This window comes from Astyanax mexicanus, chromosome 13, assembly GCF_023375975.1.
Source record: "Astyanax mexicanus isolate ESR-SI-001 chromosome 13, AstMex3_surface, whole genome shotgun sequence".
NCBI lineage: Eukaryota > Metazoa > Chordata > Actinopteri > Characiformes > Acestrorhamphidae > Astyanax > Astyanax mexicanus.
Genome location: NC_064420.1, coordinates 45,842,197 through 45,860,929, shown reverse-complemented (window position 1 = coordinate 45,860,929; position 18,733 = coordinate 45,842,197). Strand labels below are relative to the sequence as shown.

Genomic DNA, 18,733 nt, shown 5'->3' with positions numbered 1-18,733 from the left:
ATGAAAGATTGCAGCCAATAGCATTGTGTGTGTTTTTGCAGGATTAACTGTGGATTTTGCTGTATAATGTGCTGCAGACATTACAGTATGGAAGAGAGACACCCCCCCATTATCATTGTATAATTTGCACCCAGTAAGACTAAGTGTTGGGGGCAAGGGGTAAAATGGGATTGGGCCCAAGAGAAAAGCTCCAAAACTCACTTTTAAAACCATCATCACCCAAACTCATCGAGCCAGAGAAGAGAGCAGAGAGAAGAAGGATAGTAAAAGTGAAAGACTAATGGGTGGAGGAGTTTGTGGAGGAGAGGATAAATGAGGAGGAAGGTGATGAATGGCTGCAGGAGAATTTTTCAGAGTACGAGATCACGGGTGAGGAGCGAGAAGCAAGTGTGGAGGAGGAGGAGAAGGTGCTGGAAGGTTTGGAAGAAGATGAGGAATGGGGAAGGGAATAAATATAATGATCCACAGAGTAGACAGAATGGTATGTTTTGTCCAGGTGGAGAACAGGAGGATGGTGATCTTAGATAAATGAAGAAATAAATATTCAGAGAAGAAAATGCTCAAAATATCATACCTCTTGTCTTTCCACAGTTTTCCAGAGCTTTTCCAGAGTCATTCCCAGCTTTCTGTTACATGCACAGGTAAAAAACACAATGTCATACAATGTTGTGCTGCTGCAATTTTTGCTTTTTCTGTCATACTGATATTTTTCAGATTATCAAACAAACTGTAATATTAAACAAATATAACCTGAGTAAATATAAAAAGCACTTTTTAAACTATCATTTTATTTATTAAGGGACAAAAAAACTATCTAGTCCAATCTAGCCCTGTGTGAAAAAGTTTTTGCCCCTAAATCTAATAATTTGGTTGTGTCACTCTTGGCGGCAACAACTGCAATCAAGCTTTACTGATAATAATATGTTTTTTACATCTCTGTGGAGGAATTGTGGATTTTCCAGCATAAACATCCTGTTTAAGATCATCCACAGCATCTCAATCAGACTTTAACTAGACCACTAAAAAAAACTTCATTTAGTTTATTTTTTAAGCCATTCAGAGGTGACCTTTTTGTTTGTGTGCTTTGGGTCATTGTCCTGCTGCAGAACCCAAGTACACCTGAGCTTGAGGTCACTAAGGAACAGATGGCCGGATATTCTCCTTCAGGATTGTCTGGAGAAAACAGCAGAATTCCTGCTTCCATCTTTTAAAGCAAGTTGTCCAGCACATCATCACACTACCACCACCATGTTTTCATACAGTATGATGCTCTTTTTCTGAAATGATGTGTTTTACAGTTTTACACTAGATATAACGGGACACATACCTTCTAAAAAGTTCCAGTTTTGTCATGTCAGTCCAAATAATATTTACCCAAAGTTCTGGGGATCATTAATAAGATGTTAGTTGGTAAATGATAATGAGATGCACCCAGTCTCTTTCTTATTATTGAATCATTAACACTGACCTTAACTGAGGCGAATGAGATCCTGCAGTCCTTTAAATGTTGTTCTGGGTTCTTTTTGGACCTCCTGGACGAGTTGCTTGTGCCCTTTTGGAGTATTTTCGGTCGGCTGGTCACTCCTGGGAAGGTTCACTGGTGTTCCATGTTTTTTTTTTTTCTTTATTAGTGAATAATAGCTCTCACTGTGGTTCTCTGGAGTCCCAAAGCTTTAGAAATTACTTTATAACCTTTCCCAGACTGATAGATGATCAAAGACTTTTCTTCAGATCGGGGTATAATCTGTTGCTTTTTGAGATCTTTTGTCTGCTTTATGTTGTCAGACAGGTCCTATTTAAGTTATTTCTTGATTTTTAAATTATTGTTTAAAAAGTGCTTTTTATATTTGCTCAGGTTACATTTGTACATTTGAAAAATGTAAGTATGACAAAATGCAAAAATAAGAAATGCACACAACATTATGGGTGACATACCAGAGTTCAAAAGAGAACAAATTGTTGGTGCACGTCTTGCTGGAGCATCTGTGACCAAGACAGCAAGTCTTTGTGATGCATCAAGAGCCACGGTATCCAGGGTAATGTCAGCATACCACCAAGAAGGACCACCCACATCCAACAGGATTAACTGTGGACGCTGTAAGAGGAAGCTGTCTGAAAGGGATGTTCAGGTGCTAACCCGGATTGTATCCAAAAACATAAAACCACGGCTGATCAAATCACGGCAGAATTCAATGTGCACCTCAACTCTCCTGTTTCCACCAGAACTGTCCGTCACCACAATAAATTATTGTGCTCTAAAACCAGGTGTTTCAGTTTCATTGTCCAACCCCTGTATATATCTTATGGTCTGATGCATGGTCTGCACAAGGTAGAGCAGTAGTGGGGAACCGAGGGCTGGAGTCCAGCACAGTTTAGTCATTTCCGTCCTCTTATACACTTACTAAACCTGACAGTTTACTGGTAAGCAGAATCAGGTGTGCTTGAGCTGAAAAACCACAAATCTGTGCAGGAATTCAGGCCTCCAGGCCTTTTATAATCTGGTGCCTCTTATAGTCCGAACAAAAAAACAGTAATAAAATCACAGTATATTTATTATACAGTACAATAATACAGTTACATGGCATGTGTCTTAGGACAGGAACAAGTTTTGTGTCCCATGATTTTTTGCCAAGTCTATAAAGGCATAACCTTATTCAAAAGCAGTGTGTAAGACTGGTGGAGGAGAACATGATGCCAAGATGCATGAAAACTGTGATTAAAAACCAGGCTTATTCCACCAAATATTTATTTCTGAACTCTTAAAACTTTATGAATATGAACTTATTTTCTGCAAATAAATGCTCTAAATGACAATATTTTTATTTGGAATTTGGGAGAAATGTTGTCTGTAGTTTATAGAATAAAACAACAATGTTCATTTTACTCAAACATAAACCTATAAATAGCAAAATCAGAGAAACTGATTTAGAAACTGAAGTGTTTATTATTTTAAGTTTATTATTTATTTATTTATTAAAGTTTATTATTTTTTTCCAGAGCTGTATAATTCATAGTAATTATAGTATAATTTAGAGAAGTTCAGATGAAGAACTGAATAATATTCCTTATTAAAATCCAATTTAAAGGGAATCCTTACTTCTTAACAGCCTGTTTGGATCTGTAGTGTTGATTAAACCTCATCTAAAAGCCCATAAGCCTCTTGATCACAGAAGTGCTTTGTTAGTTGCATCTGTGTTGGGTTGCATTCTGCACATACTGTGGTTTTTGGTTGGTCATGTGAATCTGCCCCTGCCAGGCTGCAGATGGCACTTCTGCTATAGATACCAAACACCAGACACCCACAGCTGCTCTCAGAATGGAGGAACTTCAGGGATTAATCAGCAAATCAGGCCTTTGTCAGCTATAGAGAGGCAGGCCTACAGCTTCTGTTACATATACTCTTTATAACTGATTATAGAGAGTTTCCTGAGTTAACTGTATGTCCTGTACGTGGGCTACAGGTTTAGGTGTTACAAAATAATTTTTCTCTGCAGTTAAAATAAGTTATTTCTATTCTGAAAACTTTGAGAGCTTTAGAGACTCCTAAATAACACTTAATCATTTTAGATCAGTTTTAAGAAGAATCAGCCACAAATTCTGCATGATTGACATAAAATTTAGAAAATGAAATGAAAGATTTGGAGGACAATGAAATGATCCATTTACATTTTGAAAATTCTGATTTTAAAATGTTAAAATGTATATTTTGACTGATTACAACTAAGATTTTTTATTAAATGTTTCTTTGCATAAAATGAGAAATGGCTAAAATAATAATAAAAAAAAGATGCAGAGCTTTCAGACCTTAAATATATTGCAAAGAAAACAAGTTCATATTAATAGTATTATATTCATATTAATAAAGTTCAGGAATCAATATTTGGTGGAACAACCCTGTTTTTTTAATCACAGTTTTCATGCATCTTGGCATCATGTTCTCCTCCACCAGTCTTACACACTGCTTTTGGATAACTTTATGCTGCTTTACTCCTGGTGCAAAAATTCAAGCAGTTCAGTTCATCTTGGTTTGATGGCTTGTGATCATCCATCTTCCTCTTGATTATATTCCAGAGGTTTTTAATTTTGTTAAATTAAAGAAAGCCATCATTTTTAAGTGCTCTCTTATTTTTTTTCCAGAGCTGAGTTTCACATTTTTAACTACATTACTGAAATATTAATGATATTCTAATTTTTTAAGATGCACTAGTATGTGGCCACGGTTGTTTATTTAAAAAATATTTAAAAATTGTTCAGTACTGTTTTGGAAATATCAAATAAGTTAAAACTAATTTAGGGGTTTAGAGTCTGTGTGGATTTGATTGCATTCAGTGAAAAGAGCAGATAATCACACAGTTCATCACAGTTCCACTGTGATTAAACATGGTGCCAATAGGTTTAGGTTTTGTTTGCTCCAGGAAATCATATTCTATTGGCAGTACTTCACTTCTACACTGAGAAAAATGATGAGTAAAATTTACTTGAAAAAACTTTAGCAACTTTCTGCATTTGCTTTTTTTAAGTAAATTTAATTTCAGATAAATTTTAGTAACTTCAACTCGGTTTCAAGACTTAAATGTTACATAGAGTAAATAAGTGAACTGAACTTAAGTCAATCCTTTCTTTTAGTAAACTTTACTTCATTTATTTTTGCTAAATCAATCCTTTCTTTTAGTAAACTTTACTTACCCAAATAGTTTATGATATATAATATATTTTATATTACTGAAATATGTTTAGTTTAGTATACTGTGTTGAGACAGTGAGACTTGGTCTGTTTACAAAATAAATCTTTGAGGTTATGTAAATATTTGAATGTGTGTTTTAGCTTAAATTATATATAATAATATTGTATGGATTAAGTAACTGTAATTAGGTAATATTGTATGCAGAAATTTAGTAAAGTTTACTAAAAGTAAGGATTGACTGAAGTTCAGTTCACTTATTTACTCTATGTAACATTTAAGTCTTGAAACCGAGTTGAAGTTACTTAAATTTATCTGAAATTAAATGTACTTAAAAAAAAAGTAAATTTTAAAGTAAATTTTACCCATCATTTTTTTCAGTGTACAGTGTGTGCAGTTGCACATCTGTGTCAGCAAAAGGTGTGAATTGAAGGATTCTGAACTCTGATGCTGAACTGGTTCCAGCTGGAGTGGCAGCTGATAGAGATCTTCGTCTCTGAGTAAATAACTCCCGCCCGGCGGCTGAGTTAGACGTGGCAGAAGTAAACACAATCCAATCTGACGTTTCTTTGCTTTGCTGTTTGGCGTGATTAAACAAGATCTGAAGAGATTATCTTATTCATGACCAGACTGCAGCAGATCCTGTGGCCTGTGGGGCATACGGACGCTCTGTCTCTCTGCCTGGGTGTTGTGTTGGTGGTGTTTCTGAAGATGGTACTACAGGACTTTTAGTGTTATAAGCAATGTTAATCATTTATTATAATTTTCCTTATTTTCCGTTCCTTCATTTTCCTTTTCCTTATAACATTCTATAACATTCTATAACATTCCTGCACGACTGTTGCAACATAATGCATGAATACACCACTGGCATCATGAACATCATGGGCAATGTTCACTATCCACTTCTCAGCACCATCCCAGTCCTGCTCCACAGACAGACTCTGGAGGTCTTTTGTCCCTCAGGCCATACATAAGACTGTTCAACTCCTCTCAGCACAGCAAACTGAAGACTCTGTGACACTTTTTGTTCCAGCACTACTACCGTTTACATATCTACATGTTTGCACTGCTAAATTTAGATTATTATATAACTGGGTATTTGCACTGTCTGTACAGCTGACATCACTTATCGTCACAATATGCAAATCAACTGATGTTCATTGTCTACTGTGTTCAACTGCTCTACCTCCATTCTCCGTTACACACACCCTAAAGACTGTACTTTTATACATTATAATTTCTATCTATCTATCTATCTATCTATCTATCTATCTATCTATCTATCTATCTATCTATCTATCTATCTATCTATCTATCTATCTATCTATCTATTTAAAGCACTATAAGACAGCAAGAACAATACAATAGTTTTACCCAGTTCTTCTTATTTTTACTGCAGTACTGACCTTAAGTTCTAAAATGCTGTATCTGTATCTAATAAGTACTTTTTTTCAAGTCTGGCTCTCTCTAAAAAATGGAAAAAAATAAGAGACCACTTTAAAATGATGAGTTTCTTTGATTTTACCAAATTGAAAATCTCTGGAATATAATCAAGAGGAAGATGGAAGATCACAAGCCATCCAACCAAAACTTGAATTTTTGTACCAGGAGTGTAAAGCATAAAGTTATCCAAAAGCAGTGTGTAAGACTGGTGGAGGAGAACATGATGCCAAGATGCATTTACATGCCAAAACTGTAATTAAAACCAGGGTTATTCCACCAAATATTGATTTCTGAACTTTATAAATATGAACTTGAGGTCTGAAAGCTCTGCATTTATTTTTTTATTATTTTTTGTTATTTCAGTCATTTCTCATTTTCTGCAATAAGAAATACAATGAAAATATTTTTATTTTTTGGAATTTGGGAGAAATGTTGTCTGTAGTTTATAGGATAAAACAACAATGTTCATTTTACTCAAACATAAACCTATTAATAGCAAAATCAGAGAAACTGATTCAGAAACTGAAGTGGTCTCTTCATTTTTTTCAGATCTAAAGCCACCAGAGGTCACTAATGTCCCACAAGTCTTGGCACAGTTTGGGTTTTAGTACCTCCCCCTATCTCGCAATAACCTTTTCTATACTGTGAACTGGAGCACGACTGTGGCTCTGAACAAACGACCATTTGTGTTCTTATTACCTGTTTTATTTATTTATTATCCTCCTCCTCTTCATCCTCTTCCTCCTCATCTTCATCCTCCTCATCCTCAGACAGATCTATGAGGTTTCTTTAGGTTTCTAATGTAGCAGTTTTTTTATGACATAACAAAAAATAAGTTTGTAACATTTTGCGTGTGTGATGTGAAACAGCCCCTCTGCGCGTGCGCAGTCCGCAGTGCTTCTGTGCTGTTTGGCTTTTCCACCAAGCGCTTGCGTCATGGGTGGTCGTGACGTCACGGCTGAAACTTTTTGATACAGAGCCCTCCATGTTTTCGAGCTCACTCTGCGTAAAGGAAATCACAGAGAGAGGCTGAAGAGATACGGGAGATACGGAGACGCGGACTTGTAGCGCGCGCTCGCACGCGTAAAAGCGCACGTTTATATACTACACGTTCAGATCCGGAACGCACGTTTTGGACACCGGTGCCATAGCGGAGTGATTGGAGCAGATGGGGGGTGGTGAAGCTCTGAAACTCGGACTGTCTCAGCTGCTGTAGTCAAGATTTTAGCACTGTCACCGGTACTGGTGTTCATGTTCTCTGGTACTGGTACCGGTACTTGTACTGGTACTGGTAGCTACTGCTTGGTTTCTTGGTTCCTTGGTTTCTTGTCGCGTCCGGCTGAGAGTCTGCTTCACTAATGGGACCTTCTGCCTGTGCCCCTCCGGGACGGAGCCACTCAGGACCCCTGTTAACCCCTTTCCCCCAGTCCAGAGAGTCTGCGTTTGGGACGGAGCCCAGCAGTCGCCTCGTATGAGCCCCGGGAGGCCGGGAGAGGCACGATGATAAAGCCCAAAGTGGGTCGGATGTTTCTGGCCACATGCGTGGGATCCTTCTTCATCCTGATCCTGTACTTCCAGAGCAACTCCAGATCTGGTGAGTGTCTGGAGTCCAATAAGATCAGCTAGTGTTGAGTAATGGTGGGCTTGCTGGGGGGCTTGGAAATAATTTTATAACTACTTAATTATCTAGAGTGTTTGAGTTTTTGGGTCATACTTCGGTAGGCTAGCTCTGGTTCCAATGGTGGGATTGGAAATTACTTTATAACTACTTTATTACATAGAGTTTTGGGGTTTTGGGCCAAACTGGAGTAGGCTAGTTCTAGTCAAATAAGATTAACAGGTCCTTATAATATGGCTAATCGAACTTGAGATCTAGTGAGTGTTGAGTAATGAATGTCGGGCTTGGAGATTTATACTTTATAGCTACTTTATTATCCAGAGTTTTTGGGTTTTGGGCCAAAGTGAAGTAGCTCTAGTCCAACAAAATGGACTGGTCTTTATAATATGGCTAATCCAGAGCAACTCGGCTGGTGTTGAAATCTGGTGTTAAATAATAAATGCTGGTCTTGGAGATAACTTTATAACTACTTTATTAACTAGAGTTTTTGGGTCATACTATAGTATATATATATATATATATATATACATATATAAATATATATATATATATATATATATATATATATATATATATATATATATGTATATATATGTATACATATACTATACATCTCTCTCTCTCTCTCTCTGTATATATATATATATATATATATATATATATATATACAGAGAGAGAGAGAGAGAGAGAGAGAGAGATAGTGCTGAGTAATGAATGCTGGGCTTTATAACTACTTTATTATATAGAGTTTTTGGGTTTTGAGCCAAACTGGAGTAGCTTTAGTCCAATAAGATAATCTGGTCCTAATGATATGGCTAATTCAGAGAAACTCAAGATCTGGTGAGTGTTAAGAAATGAATGCTGGGTTTTCTGGGGGCTTGAGGATTACTTTAGAACTACTTAATTACCTATGGTTTTCGGGTTTTGGGCCAAATTGGAGTAGCTTTAGTCCAAAAAGATCAACTGGTCCTTATGATGTGGCTTACCTAGAGCAACTTGAGATCTGGTGAGCCTTCAGTACTAAATGCTGGGCTTGGAGATTACTTTATAACTACTTCATTACATAGAGTGTTATTGAGGTTTGGGCTAGATCTGGTCCATAAGCTGGTCCTTATGATATGGCTCTTCCATATTATAGTCATGGTGAGCTTGGAGATTACTTTATGACTACTTACTTACCTAGAGTTTTGGGTTTTGGGCCAAACTGGAGTAGCTTTAGCCCAATAAGATCAACTGGTTCTTATGATATGACTAATCCATAGCAGCCTAAGATCTGGTGAATGTTGAGTAATTGTTCTTATGATATGACTCTTCTGTTTGTGAAAATATATAGCAATATATGTCAAACAATAGAAGAAGGTAGATGTGGAGAAAAGCTAGATCTGGTGCGTGTTTAGAAGTGGACTTGTTGAGGCTTGGAGATTACTTTATAACTGCTTCAATATTACCTAATGTATTTGGGTTTTTGGGTGATACTGGACTAGCCTAGTTCTAGTCCAATAATCAGGAATGGTCCTCATGATATGGCTCTTCCAGAGCAACTCAGTATCATGAGGACCAGTCCATCTTATTGGACTAGAGCTACTCTAATTTAACCCAAAACCCAAACACTCTATGTCTGGGGTGTCCAAACTTTTTTTGTTTGGGACCAGAAGGAGAAATATATTTAAAGTTACGGGCCACAGACTCTGTAATAAAACAAATAATGAAATTTACCACTTTAAATAATATTTTTTTCTGATTACTTTCATTTACACACCATTTTACTTGACTTACTATCTTTATCTTTGACAGTGTTGTGTAAACTAAGATATTCCAAATTGATGTTTCATTTCATGGTGTCTCTTAATATTAAACTCCTTAATTACAGCAACTTTTAGACTCATTTGCCCTTTTTCTGCGCTAAAACTGCGCACTCTCTCCGCTTTAAACTCTTTGGCCCGTTATTTGTGCTAGAAACGCACACTCTCTGCTTTTAGACTATTTGGCCTGTTTTTCTGCGCTAGAAATGCGCACCCTCTCCGCTTTTAGACTCTTTGGCCTGGTTTTGTGCGCTAGAAACTCACAATCTCTCCGCTTTTAGACTCTTGGGCCCGTTTATTTGGACTAGAAATTTGCACTCTCTCTGCTTTTAGACTCTTTGGCCCGTTATTTGTGCTACAAACGCGCACTCTCGCCGCTTTTAGACTCTTCGGCCTGTTTTGCTGCACTAGAAATGCGCACCCTCTCCGCTTTTAGACTCTTTGGCCCATTTTATTCCACTAGAAATGCGCACTCTCTCTGCTTTTACACTCTTTGGCCCATTTTTTTCCACTAGAAATGCGCACTCTCTCTGCTTTTACACTCTTTGGCCCATTTTTTTCCACTAGAAATGCGCACTCTCTCCGCTTTTACACTCTTTGGCCCGTTTTTCTGCGCTAGAAATGCGCACCCTCTCCGCTTTTAGACTCTTTGGCCCGTTTCTGACACCTAGCGCTCAAACTTTGAATCTCACATTATAAAAACCTGCTTAACAGCGGGCCAACTTTCATTCTATTTCTAAAATACCTCACGGGCCGCTCCAAAAAAGGAAACGGGTCGCAAATGGCCCACCGGCCTTAGTTTGGACACCCCTGCTCTAGGTAATAGAGTAGTTATATAGTAACCAACAAGCCCCAACACCTTAACTCTTGCCACTAAAAATATATAGCTATATATGTCATAAAATTTAAGAAGGTAAAAGTGGAGAAAAGTTATATCTGGTGAGTGTTGAGATCTGGACTCGCTGGGGCTTAGTGGTTACTATATAACTACTTAATTATCTACAGTTTACAGAATTTGGACTTTGGGCCAGACTGGAGTAGCTCTATAATATAGAAGAAGATTGATTTATAGATTTGGAGAAAAGTTAGATCTCCAATGTTTAAACAAAATGAGGAAGGAAACCAATATGCTCTCTTGGTTTTTCCACCAGCCCACCAGCAGAGCTTGAGTAAGCAGGCTGTTCCAGCTGGGTTGAATGGGCTGGTTTGTCCATGGCTCATGTTGGGCCACGTCTAACCGTTGAACTGGATGGATTAACTGAACAGGCCTTGTCCGTTTGTTTCTTACCAAAGATCTTGTTGCCTAATAACCTCAACAGGCAGACCTCAACTGTTGCTTTGTGGTGTTTTGTGTTGTTCTTCAGTTGACTTCTTTACTTACACCATACCCTGCTTTTGCTAGGAGTTAAGATGGTCCAAGCTGTTTTTTGGTGGTCAAGGGTGCAAAAAAGATGGTCTTTCAGGTGAAAACGTAGACTGGCATGCTAAGTTTTTGACCAGCTCTTGACTAGCATAGAAAATGATGTGATGGATTTTGGCCATGCCTGGGCCATGCTAGTTATGGGGGTTGACCAGGGTGGTCTTGCTTGGTCGTGCTTGGTCAAGCAAATGGGTTATTTAGCTTGATCAGATTGATAATGCTTGATAATGCTAAACCATATTCTGCTTAAATTCTAATCTGGTTAAACATCTTAATCAACTTGATTAACCTGAGGTGTTCAAGATGTTTTGCTTACCTTTTACCATCTATTGGTATGACAAACCTAGCAGGAAGTGTCTGAGGGCATCCTCTGGATGCAACTTAAAGCTCAAGGCTATTTTGAGTCATACAGCTCTGGAAAAAAATAAGAGAGCACTTCAGTTTTTGAACCAGTTTCTCTGATTTTGCTATTTATAGGTTTATGTTTGAGTAAAATGAACATTGTTGTTTTATTCTATAAACTACAGACAACATTTCTCCCAAATTCCAAATAAAAATATTGGCATTTATTTACAGAAAACGAAAAAAGGCTGAAATAACAAAAAAAAGACTCAGAGCTTTGAGACCTTAAATAATAATGCAAAGAAAACAAGTTCACATTCATAAAGTTTTAAGAGTTCAGAAATTAATATTTGGTGGAATAACCCTGGTTTTTAATCACAGTATTCATGCATCTTGACATCATGTTCTCCTCCACCAGTCTTACACACTGCTTGATGGCTTGTGATCATCCATCTTCCTCTTGAGTATATTCCAGAGGTTTTTAATTTGGTAAAATCAAAGAAACTCTTTTCTGAGCTGTATATTTGCACATTATCTTGCTCATGAATATTCATACATGCAAATATATCGCCTCTGATTGGCTAACAGCGCTGCAGCAGAGAATAATTAATAATGTTCCTTTCAGCTAAACTACTGCTACTGAACTCTTACACTGAAAAAAATGATGCGTAAAATTGACTTAAAAAAGTTTTGCAACTTTCTGCATTTGCTTGTTTTTAAGTAAATTTAATTTCGGATAAATTTAAGTAACTTCAACTCGGTTTTAAGACTTAAATGTTACATAGAGTAAATAAGTGAACTGAACTTCAGTCAATCCTTTCTTTTAGTAAACTTTACTTCATTTCTGCATACAATATTACCTAATTACAATTACTTCATTTATACAATATTACTCAATTAATCTATGCTACATAATATATTATAATTCCCGAAATTTTAATATTTTAGTTAAAACACACATATTACACATGAATGGCATGTAATATATGTAATACATTGTTTATAGTATACTATAAACAATGTATTACATTCTATTCTTGTGTTGAGACAGTGAGACTTGGTCTGTTTCCAAAATAAATCTTTGAGATTATGTAAATATTTGAATGTGTGTTTTAACTAAAATTATATATAATAATAAGTAATTGTAAATAATGAAGTAATTGTAATTAGGTAATATTGTAAGCACAAATGAAGTAAAGTTTACTAAAAGAAAGAATTAACTGAAGTTCAGTTCACTTATTTACTCGATGTAACATTTAAGTCTTGAAACCGAGTTGAAGTTACTTACATTTATCTGAAATTAAATTTACTTAACAAAAAAAAGCAAATGCAGAAAGTTGCAAAAGTTTTTTAAAGTAAATTTTACTTATCATGTGTTTCAGTGTATAGACTCTATAGACACCTGATTTCAGGCGTTTTAAAACACAGAAATCACCTGTGCTGGAATCTGGCTATACAGGTTAGGAATAAGTATAGGGATCTTAGTGAAATATCTGAGATTTAATGAGCCAAAAAAAAAAACCTGTTCCCTGTACTGCAAAAGAAATAAACAAATGTTCACGGCTCTTTAGAGCGTATATTATACAGCTGAGGTGGCTGTGGGTTCGGAGAGTTTGGGTTGAGCATGTTTGGCTTTTTCTGCGCTAAAAATGCGCACTCTCTCCGCTTTTAGACTCTTTGGCCCGTTTTTCTGCGCTAGAAATGCGCACTCTCTCCTCTTTAAACTCTTTGGCCCGTTATTTGTGCTAGAAACGCACACTCTCTCTGCTTTTAGACTATTTGGCCTGTTTTTCTGCGCTAGAAACTCACAATCTCTCCGCTTTTAGACTCTTGGGCCCGTTTATTTGGACTAGAAATTTGCACTCTCTCTGCTTTTAGACTCTTTGGCCCGTTATTTGTGCTACAAACGCGCACTCTCGCCTTTAGAGCGTATATTATAAAGCTGAGGTGGCTGTGGGTTCGGAGAGTTTGGGTTGAGCATGTTTGGGTGATTTTCTTTGGCTTCCTGCTGTATTACATTAAGCAGAGAAGTGTGAACATTTGTTATTTTACTCTTTTACTGTATAATAACATTGTTGTTACAATATCGACTGTGTTCGGGATGTGGTTTTCTTGGATTGGTTAATAAAATTTCATTTATCGTGCGCAGAAATTTCACGAAAGTGGACTTTTTCCTCTTGATCCTGATTGTTGGAGCAGGACAGTCTGACTGGTTCCCTGACTGGTTGGAGTCCAGCACGGGTCAGTGCTCCAGTTAGGCCCACAGTAATTACCTAATTACCAGCTGTTCAATGTGAGCTAGAGCAGGAAATGATCAAACTGAGCTGGACGCTGACCCCACAGCACTGGAGTTAAAGGTTAAATTATACTTTATTGATCTGTTTGCAAAGGAAATGGGTCATTTTGCTGCACCAAATCACATAATTTCAATCATTTCTCTCCGCAATAAGAGAGTTTATACTGTAAAAACTCCAAATCCCATTAGAACAGATGCAGGTAAAATACACTATTCAGCACAGCATGTATAAATGTACAACATTTCTTGAGCCAGGGCCTTTTAGGAAAACAAATGAACTAAAAACTGAAAAAAATATATATTAAGCATTGTAAAAAAAAGGGTTGCTATAATATTTAAATCGATATTGGAATTATGTGATATCTAACAAAATTAACCGTTCCGTATACAGGCTACAGGTGTAGGTAATACAAAACTATTTTTTTTCTGCAGTAAAATGACTTATTTAGGGTTTGAAATCTCCTACAGGAAACTTGGAGAAGCTGCCTGTTTTCTCTCTACTCCACTTAATAATTCCAACCCAGATCAGTAACAGGAATCAACCCAAATTCTGCAGTTTTGAAAATAAACGTTAAAACTAGACAAACATAACGAAACTAAAGGTTTGGAGGAGATGAACTGATTGATTTGTATTCAGGAAAAATATTGATTTTAAAATAAAGTTCAGGAAAGAGCCAATTTCATGATTTTATTCGTCATATTTTTGATAGATTTACTTGATTATCTTTTAATATTTTCTATTACAATTACAATTACACTTTTCAGTAACGTTCCTTATCAAACAGGAAAACTTTTTATGTAATGCTTTAATAGAAATCCTCAATATTTAGCAAGTCTGGCAGACAGTTGACAAAGTTCTGGACTGTTAAGGGGTTAAAAAATACAATATATTGTGATTGAAATTTTTGCCCATGTCATCTGTCTTTATATCAAAAGAAAGTTAGTCTCCATTTTTTTCTTTTTTTGCTGATTCTGATGAAAAAAACTATCTGATCTTAATTCAAATATCTGAATATTCTCTAATATTAACTGTTAAGTCATATTAAAAAAGGTATAATTTTAAAGAGTGTTTACTATAATAGTATTTTATCTTTATATCAGTGGCATTAAGTGGTTTTAAAATGACAATAATATTATTTAATAATTTATCTGGAACGGTTTATCGTCCAATAAATGCATGTCAAAATTGATGGATATCAAAATGAAAATAAAATAAAATGCAGGTAAAATGATTCATTTTAGCATGGCTAATTTTAAATTGCACTAGTTGTTATAAAAAGGCCTATTTGCCAATCTCTATCTCTGCTGTACACTGTATAAATACAAAACCCCCGGTCGTGTTTGTAAGGTCTAAGTTCTGTCTGAAGCGACTGCTGAGATAAACCAAACGTCAGAGTCGTGCAAATCAAACGTGAAAGAAAGGCAGACGAGAGAAAGTGAGTCTGGAATGTTAGGAAAACCCCCTGCTGGGAGATACTGGTGAATTCCTAAAGCATTTATACTGAGTTTCCCCCGGCTGCCAGCGACTGGCTCCGGGAGGGGCGTGGATTAGCCTGGGGGTGATAGTGAGGGTGATAAGGGGGCGGGGGTGGGGTCAGGGATTCTGACCTACAGTATTCTTCAAAAGAACAGTATGTACTAAATCTAAACAATCTAAACACTTTTTATATCTATCTATCCATCCATCCATCCATCTATTGACAGCAAGTAAAATTGCAACCTTAGTCCACTTTCACAGCTCACATGGGTTGCCAGTTTAAAAAAAAACGAAACTACACAAACAAACCAAGTCGATTTTAGGAACTAGCAACATATGATCACATTCGTAAATAAATTGAGTCAATATAGACTCAAACGTCCAGTTTCTGTCATATGTTTATGCCACTTTATTTGCTGCAATGGTAGTAAACAGCTGTGGCCTGTCTGTTCCTTCGTTTTAACTGATAGCAGTATTTGTGGCATGACATCATTAGCCAGCACTAGTCTGGATGACTTAACCTATCTCAAATACTCCACTGAGTATGATGCTCATCAGGCTGGCAAATGTTATAAACCTTCTCTAAAGAGTTTGAACTCCACCGATCCACATTTAGTCAGATTACAGTGTACAAATGGAGGACATTCAAAAGCATTGTTACGTTTCCCTCTAATGTATGCCCTATGTCTGTCTGACCTTAAGTTAAAGTGCCCCAGTCATGATGTGTTTTCATGTCATCTTCTCTGGCCAACATCTGGAATGTGACCCAGTGTGGAGCAATGTAAATCATGTAGAAAGTTCGCCTGGAGAAGTGGAAAAAAGAAAGATATAGTAACAGGGCCTCTATTCCTGGAGAACATGTGCACACTGTTGGGCTGTACAAAATATTATTTTTCTAACATGTCGTAGAATGCATGTGTATAAATGAAAGTGACTTTGGTTGAAGACAAAAATGTCAAAGTAATGTCCTACAGTATCAAAATAGGATCGATTAGTGTAGCCTAGCCTAGCATAGTTTTAGTACTTTAACCAAAACATTGTAATTACTTTGTTAATTATTTATGCGTTGTTCTTTTGCTGTATCATTTCATTTAAAAAAAAAAAAATGTTCTTCAATGATATTTAGGCTATCAAAATGTCCTGAATGTCCTGATTGAACTTTACGAAATGACAGCAAGCTTGCAGCCACAGTCCAATTTCACAGCTCACATGGGTTGCCAGGTTCGGAACACTGAACCTGAACAACTGAAGGCCTCTCTCACGTGGCTCCAACAAAATCTTTTCAGAATTGGGCTAAATTTATGTACTTTGTTCCAGACATTAGTGCAGATGTTCTGCAGATTTGGTTGCTGAAAGCATCAGGATAGCCTATCAACAGTTTTAGGCAGTTATACCTATGAGCATGGCCTTCTGTAGGGTTTCAACAGAAGGCCACTTCTCTTTTTCTTTTTACTGTTATTTTTTGAAATTACAGTAATATTGATTAAAAATGGGGCGAAAGCTGAAAGGGAGAGGTTCTTAATTTACTTCACAACAAACTAGAGACCAGCTCTATCTCTACATGTGGCTTTTAGCATTACTAAATTAGGAAATCATTGGGTTTAATGGTTTACCCTACTGTTATGTTCCCGGGACAATTAGATTAATGTTGATTAATTTAAAAGATATATGAAACCAAAAAAATCCTATAATATTTCATTACTAGCTCCATTACTAATTATTCTATGAATATTTAATGCAATGGTATTCCTTACCTCTAACAGGTAATGGTTAAATTACGGATAATTCACTCGTTTTTCATTAAAAATCCATGTTCAAAATATTTTTCCTGTTTTACTGCTTTATCACTTTTGAAAGACCAACATATAATACACAATATTTGTACATAACATTGAACCATAACATTGCAATTTATTTATTTATTTATTTTTAGCAGGGGATGGTTGCAAATATGTGAGATAAACCATTTTCATATTATAAGTTGTTTACAGAAAAAATACTTTTAACTGTTTTCCCTAGATCTTTAAACTTTAAAATGGGTCAATTTAACCCAGAACATAATAGGAAGGTTAATTTCACTGTTGCAAGACAGAATGCAATTAGTTTATCTTGTTATAACTGGAGTAAAGATCTCTACTCTCCAGGGAAGATGTTCTACAAGATTGTGGCACACTGCTGTAAGGGTTTGGTTGCATTCAGGTAGCTCACGCCTGGCATCAGGTATGGTGCCAGTAGGTTGATGTTTATTGGCAGTACTTTTCAGCATAGACTAGACAAGCTGTGTGTGGTGCATTTGCACATTTGTGTTAGCAATGAGTTCAACTCATTTAAAGGGGTGTCCACAAACACTCATTGGCCACATTATTGGGTACACCTTGCTAGTACCGGGTTGGAAGCCAAAAAATGCTCCATTTATACAAATGGGCCCAAAGTGTAGCAGGAAAATATCCCCCACACCATTAAACACCACCATCACCAGCCTGAACCAGCTGTTGATACAAGGCAGGATGGGATAAATCCATGTTGTTGATGCCAAATTCTGACCCAACCATCTGAATGTCGCAGCAGAAATCATCAGAGACTCATCAGACCAAATAACCTGGTTTTTCCAATCTTCTATTGTCCAGTTTTAGTGATTCTGTGTGAATTGTAGCCTCAGTTTGTAGCCTGTTCTTATCTGCAGGAGCTGCACCGGGTGTGATCTTGGTCTTCTGCTGCTGTAGATCATCATCCGCATCGAGGTTGGACGTCGTGTTGTGCTGATGTTCAGAGATGCTCTTCTTCTGCAGACCTCGGTTGTAACGAGTGCTTATTTCAGTTACTGTTGCTGTTGGTTCTATCAGCTGGAACCAGTCTGGACGTACTCCTCTGACCTCAACTGGCATCAACAACACATTTGCTCCCGCAGAACTGAACTGCAGCTCACTGGATATTTTCTCTTTTTTAGATAATTATCTGTGAACCCTAGAGATGGTTGTGTCCGAAATTCCCAGTAGATTAGCAGTTTCTGAAATACTCCACCTTTCTTCTCCATTCTGATGCTCTGTTTGATGGTTTGAACTGCAGCAGATGGTCTTGGCCGTGTCTACATACCTAAATGCATTGAGTTGCTGCCATGTGATTGGCTGATTCGACATTTGCGTTAATGTGCAGTTGGACAGGTGTACCTAATAAAGTGGCCAGTGAGTGTAATGTATAACTGCAGTATAGTATTTAAGCCCTTTTCCACTCCAGCTTGCACACAGGTGTTGTTTGATTGCCTCTTAAAAGCTGAAACACTTGTTCCACAGATTGTTAGTAAAACACTTTACAAACCAAAGCGTCTGCAAAGAGGCTTTCAAAACTCGCCTTGTTCCAGACTAATGATTTATTATTATCTTGGCTCGTTTCCTCTGAGCTCCAGCCAAGAATACTAGGAAGACTGCGGGTCTTAGACAAGCGCTGAAGGCGACTTTCTCCAGAGCGCTGAAGAGCTGAAGAGCGCTGGACCTCCTCTTCCCCCCGTTAGGCGTAACCAGTTTGAACCCGGGCTTGCTCAGACGTGTCAGTGTGGAGGAAATGTGCTGTTTGACACAGAGATAATGTTCTACAGAGAAACGACACAGATCTGACCACCACATCAACGGCACCGCCTGACGCAACAGCTTAGC

General features: G+C 37.1%; 1 protein-coding gene across 1 annotated transcript in view; it reads left to right on the top strand.

Annotated features, from left to right (window-relative positions):
• Positions 1-7,086: 7,086 nt before the first annotated feature.
• si:ch211-236h17.3 (carbohydrate sulfotransferase 11) overlaps positions 7,087-18,733 on the top strand; it is a 47,504-nt gene continuing 35,857 nt past the window's right edge. Inside the window, exon 1 of the mRNA XM_049463162.1 lies at positions 7,087-7,722. Within this exon, the coding sequence (XP_049319119.1) occupies positions 7,629-7,722 (94 nt within the window). The 5' untranslated portion in view covers positions 7,087-7,628. The remainder of the gene's footprint in view (positions 7,723-18,733) is intronic.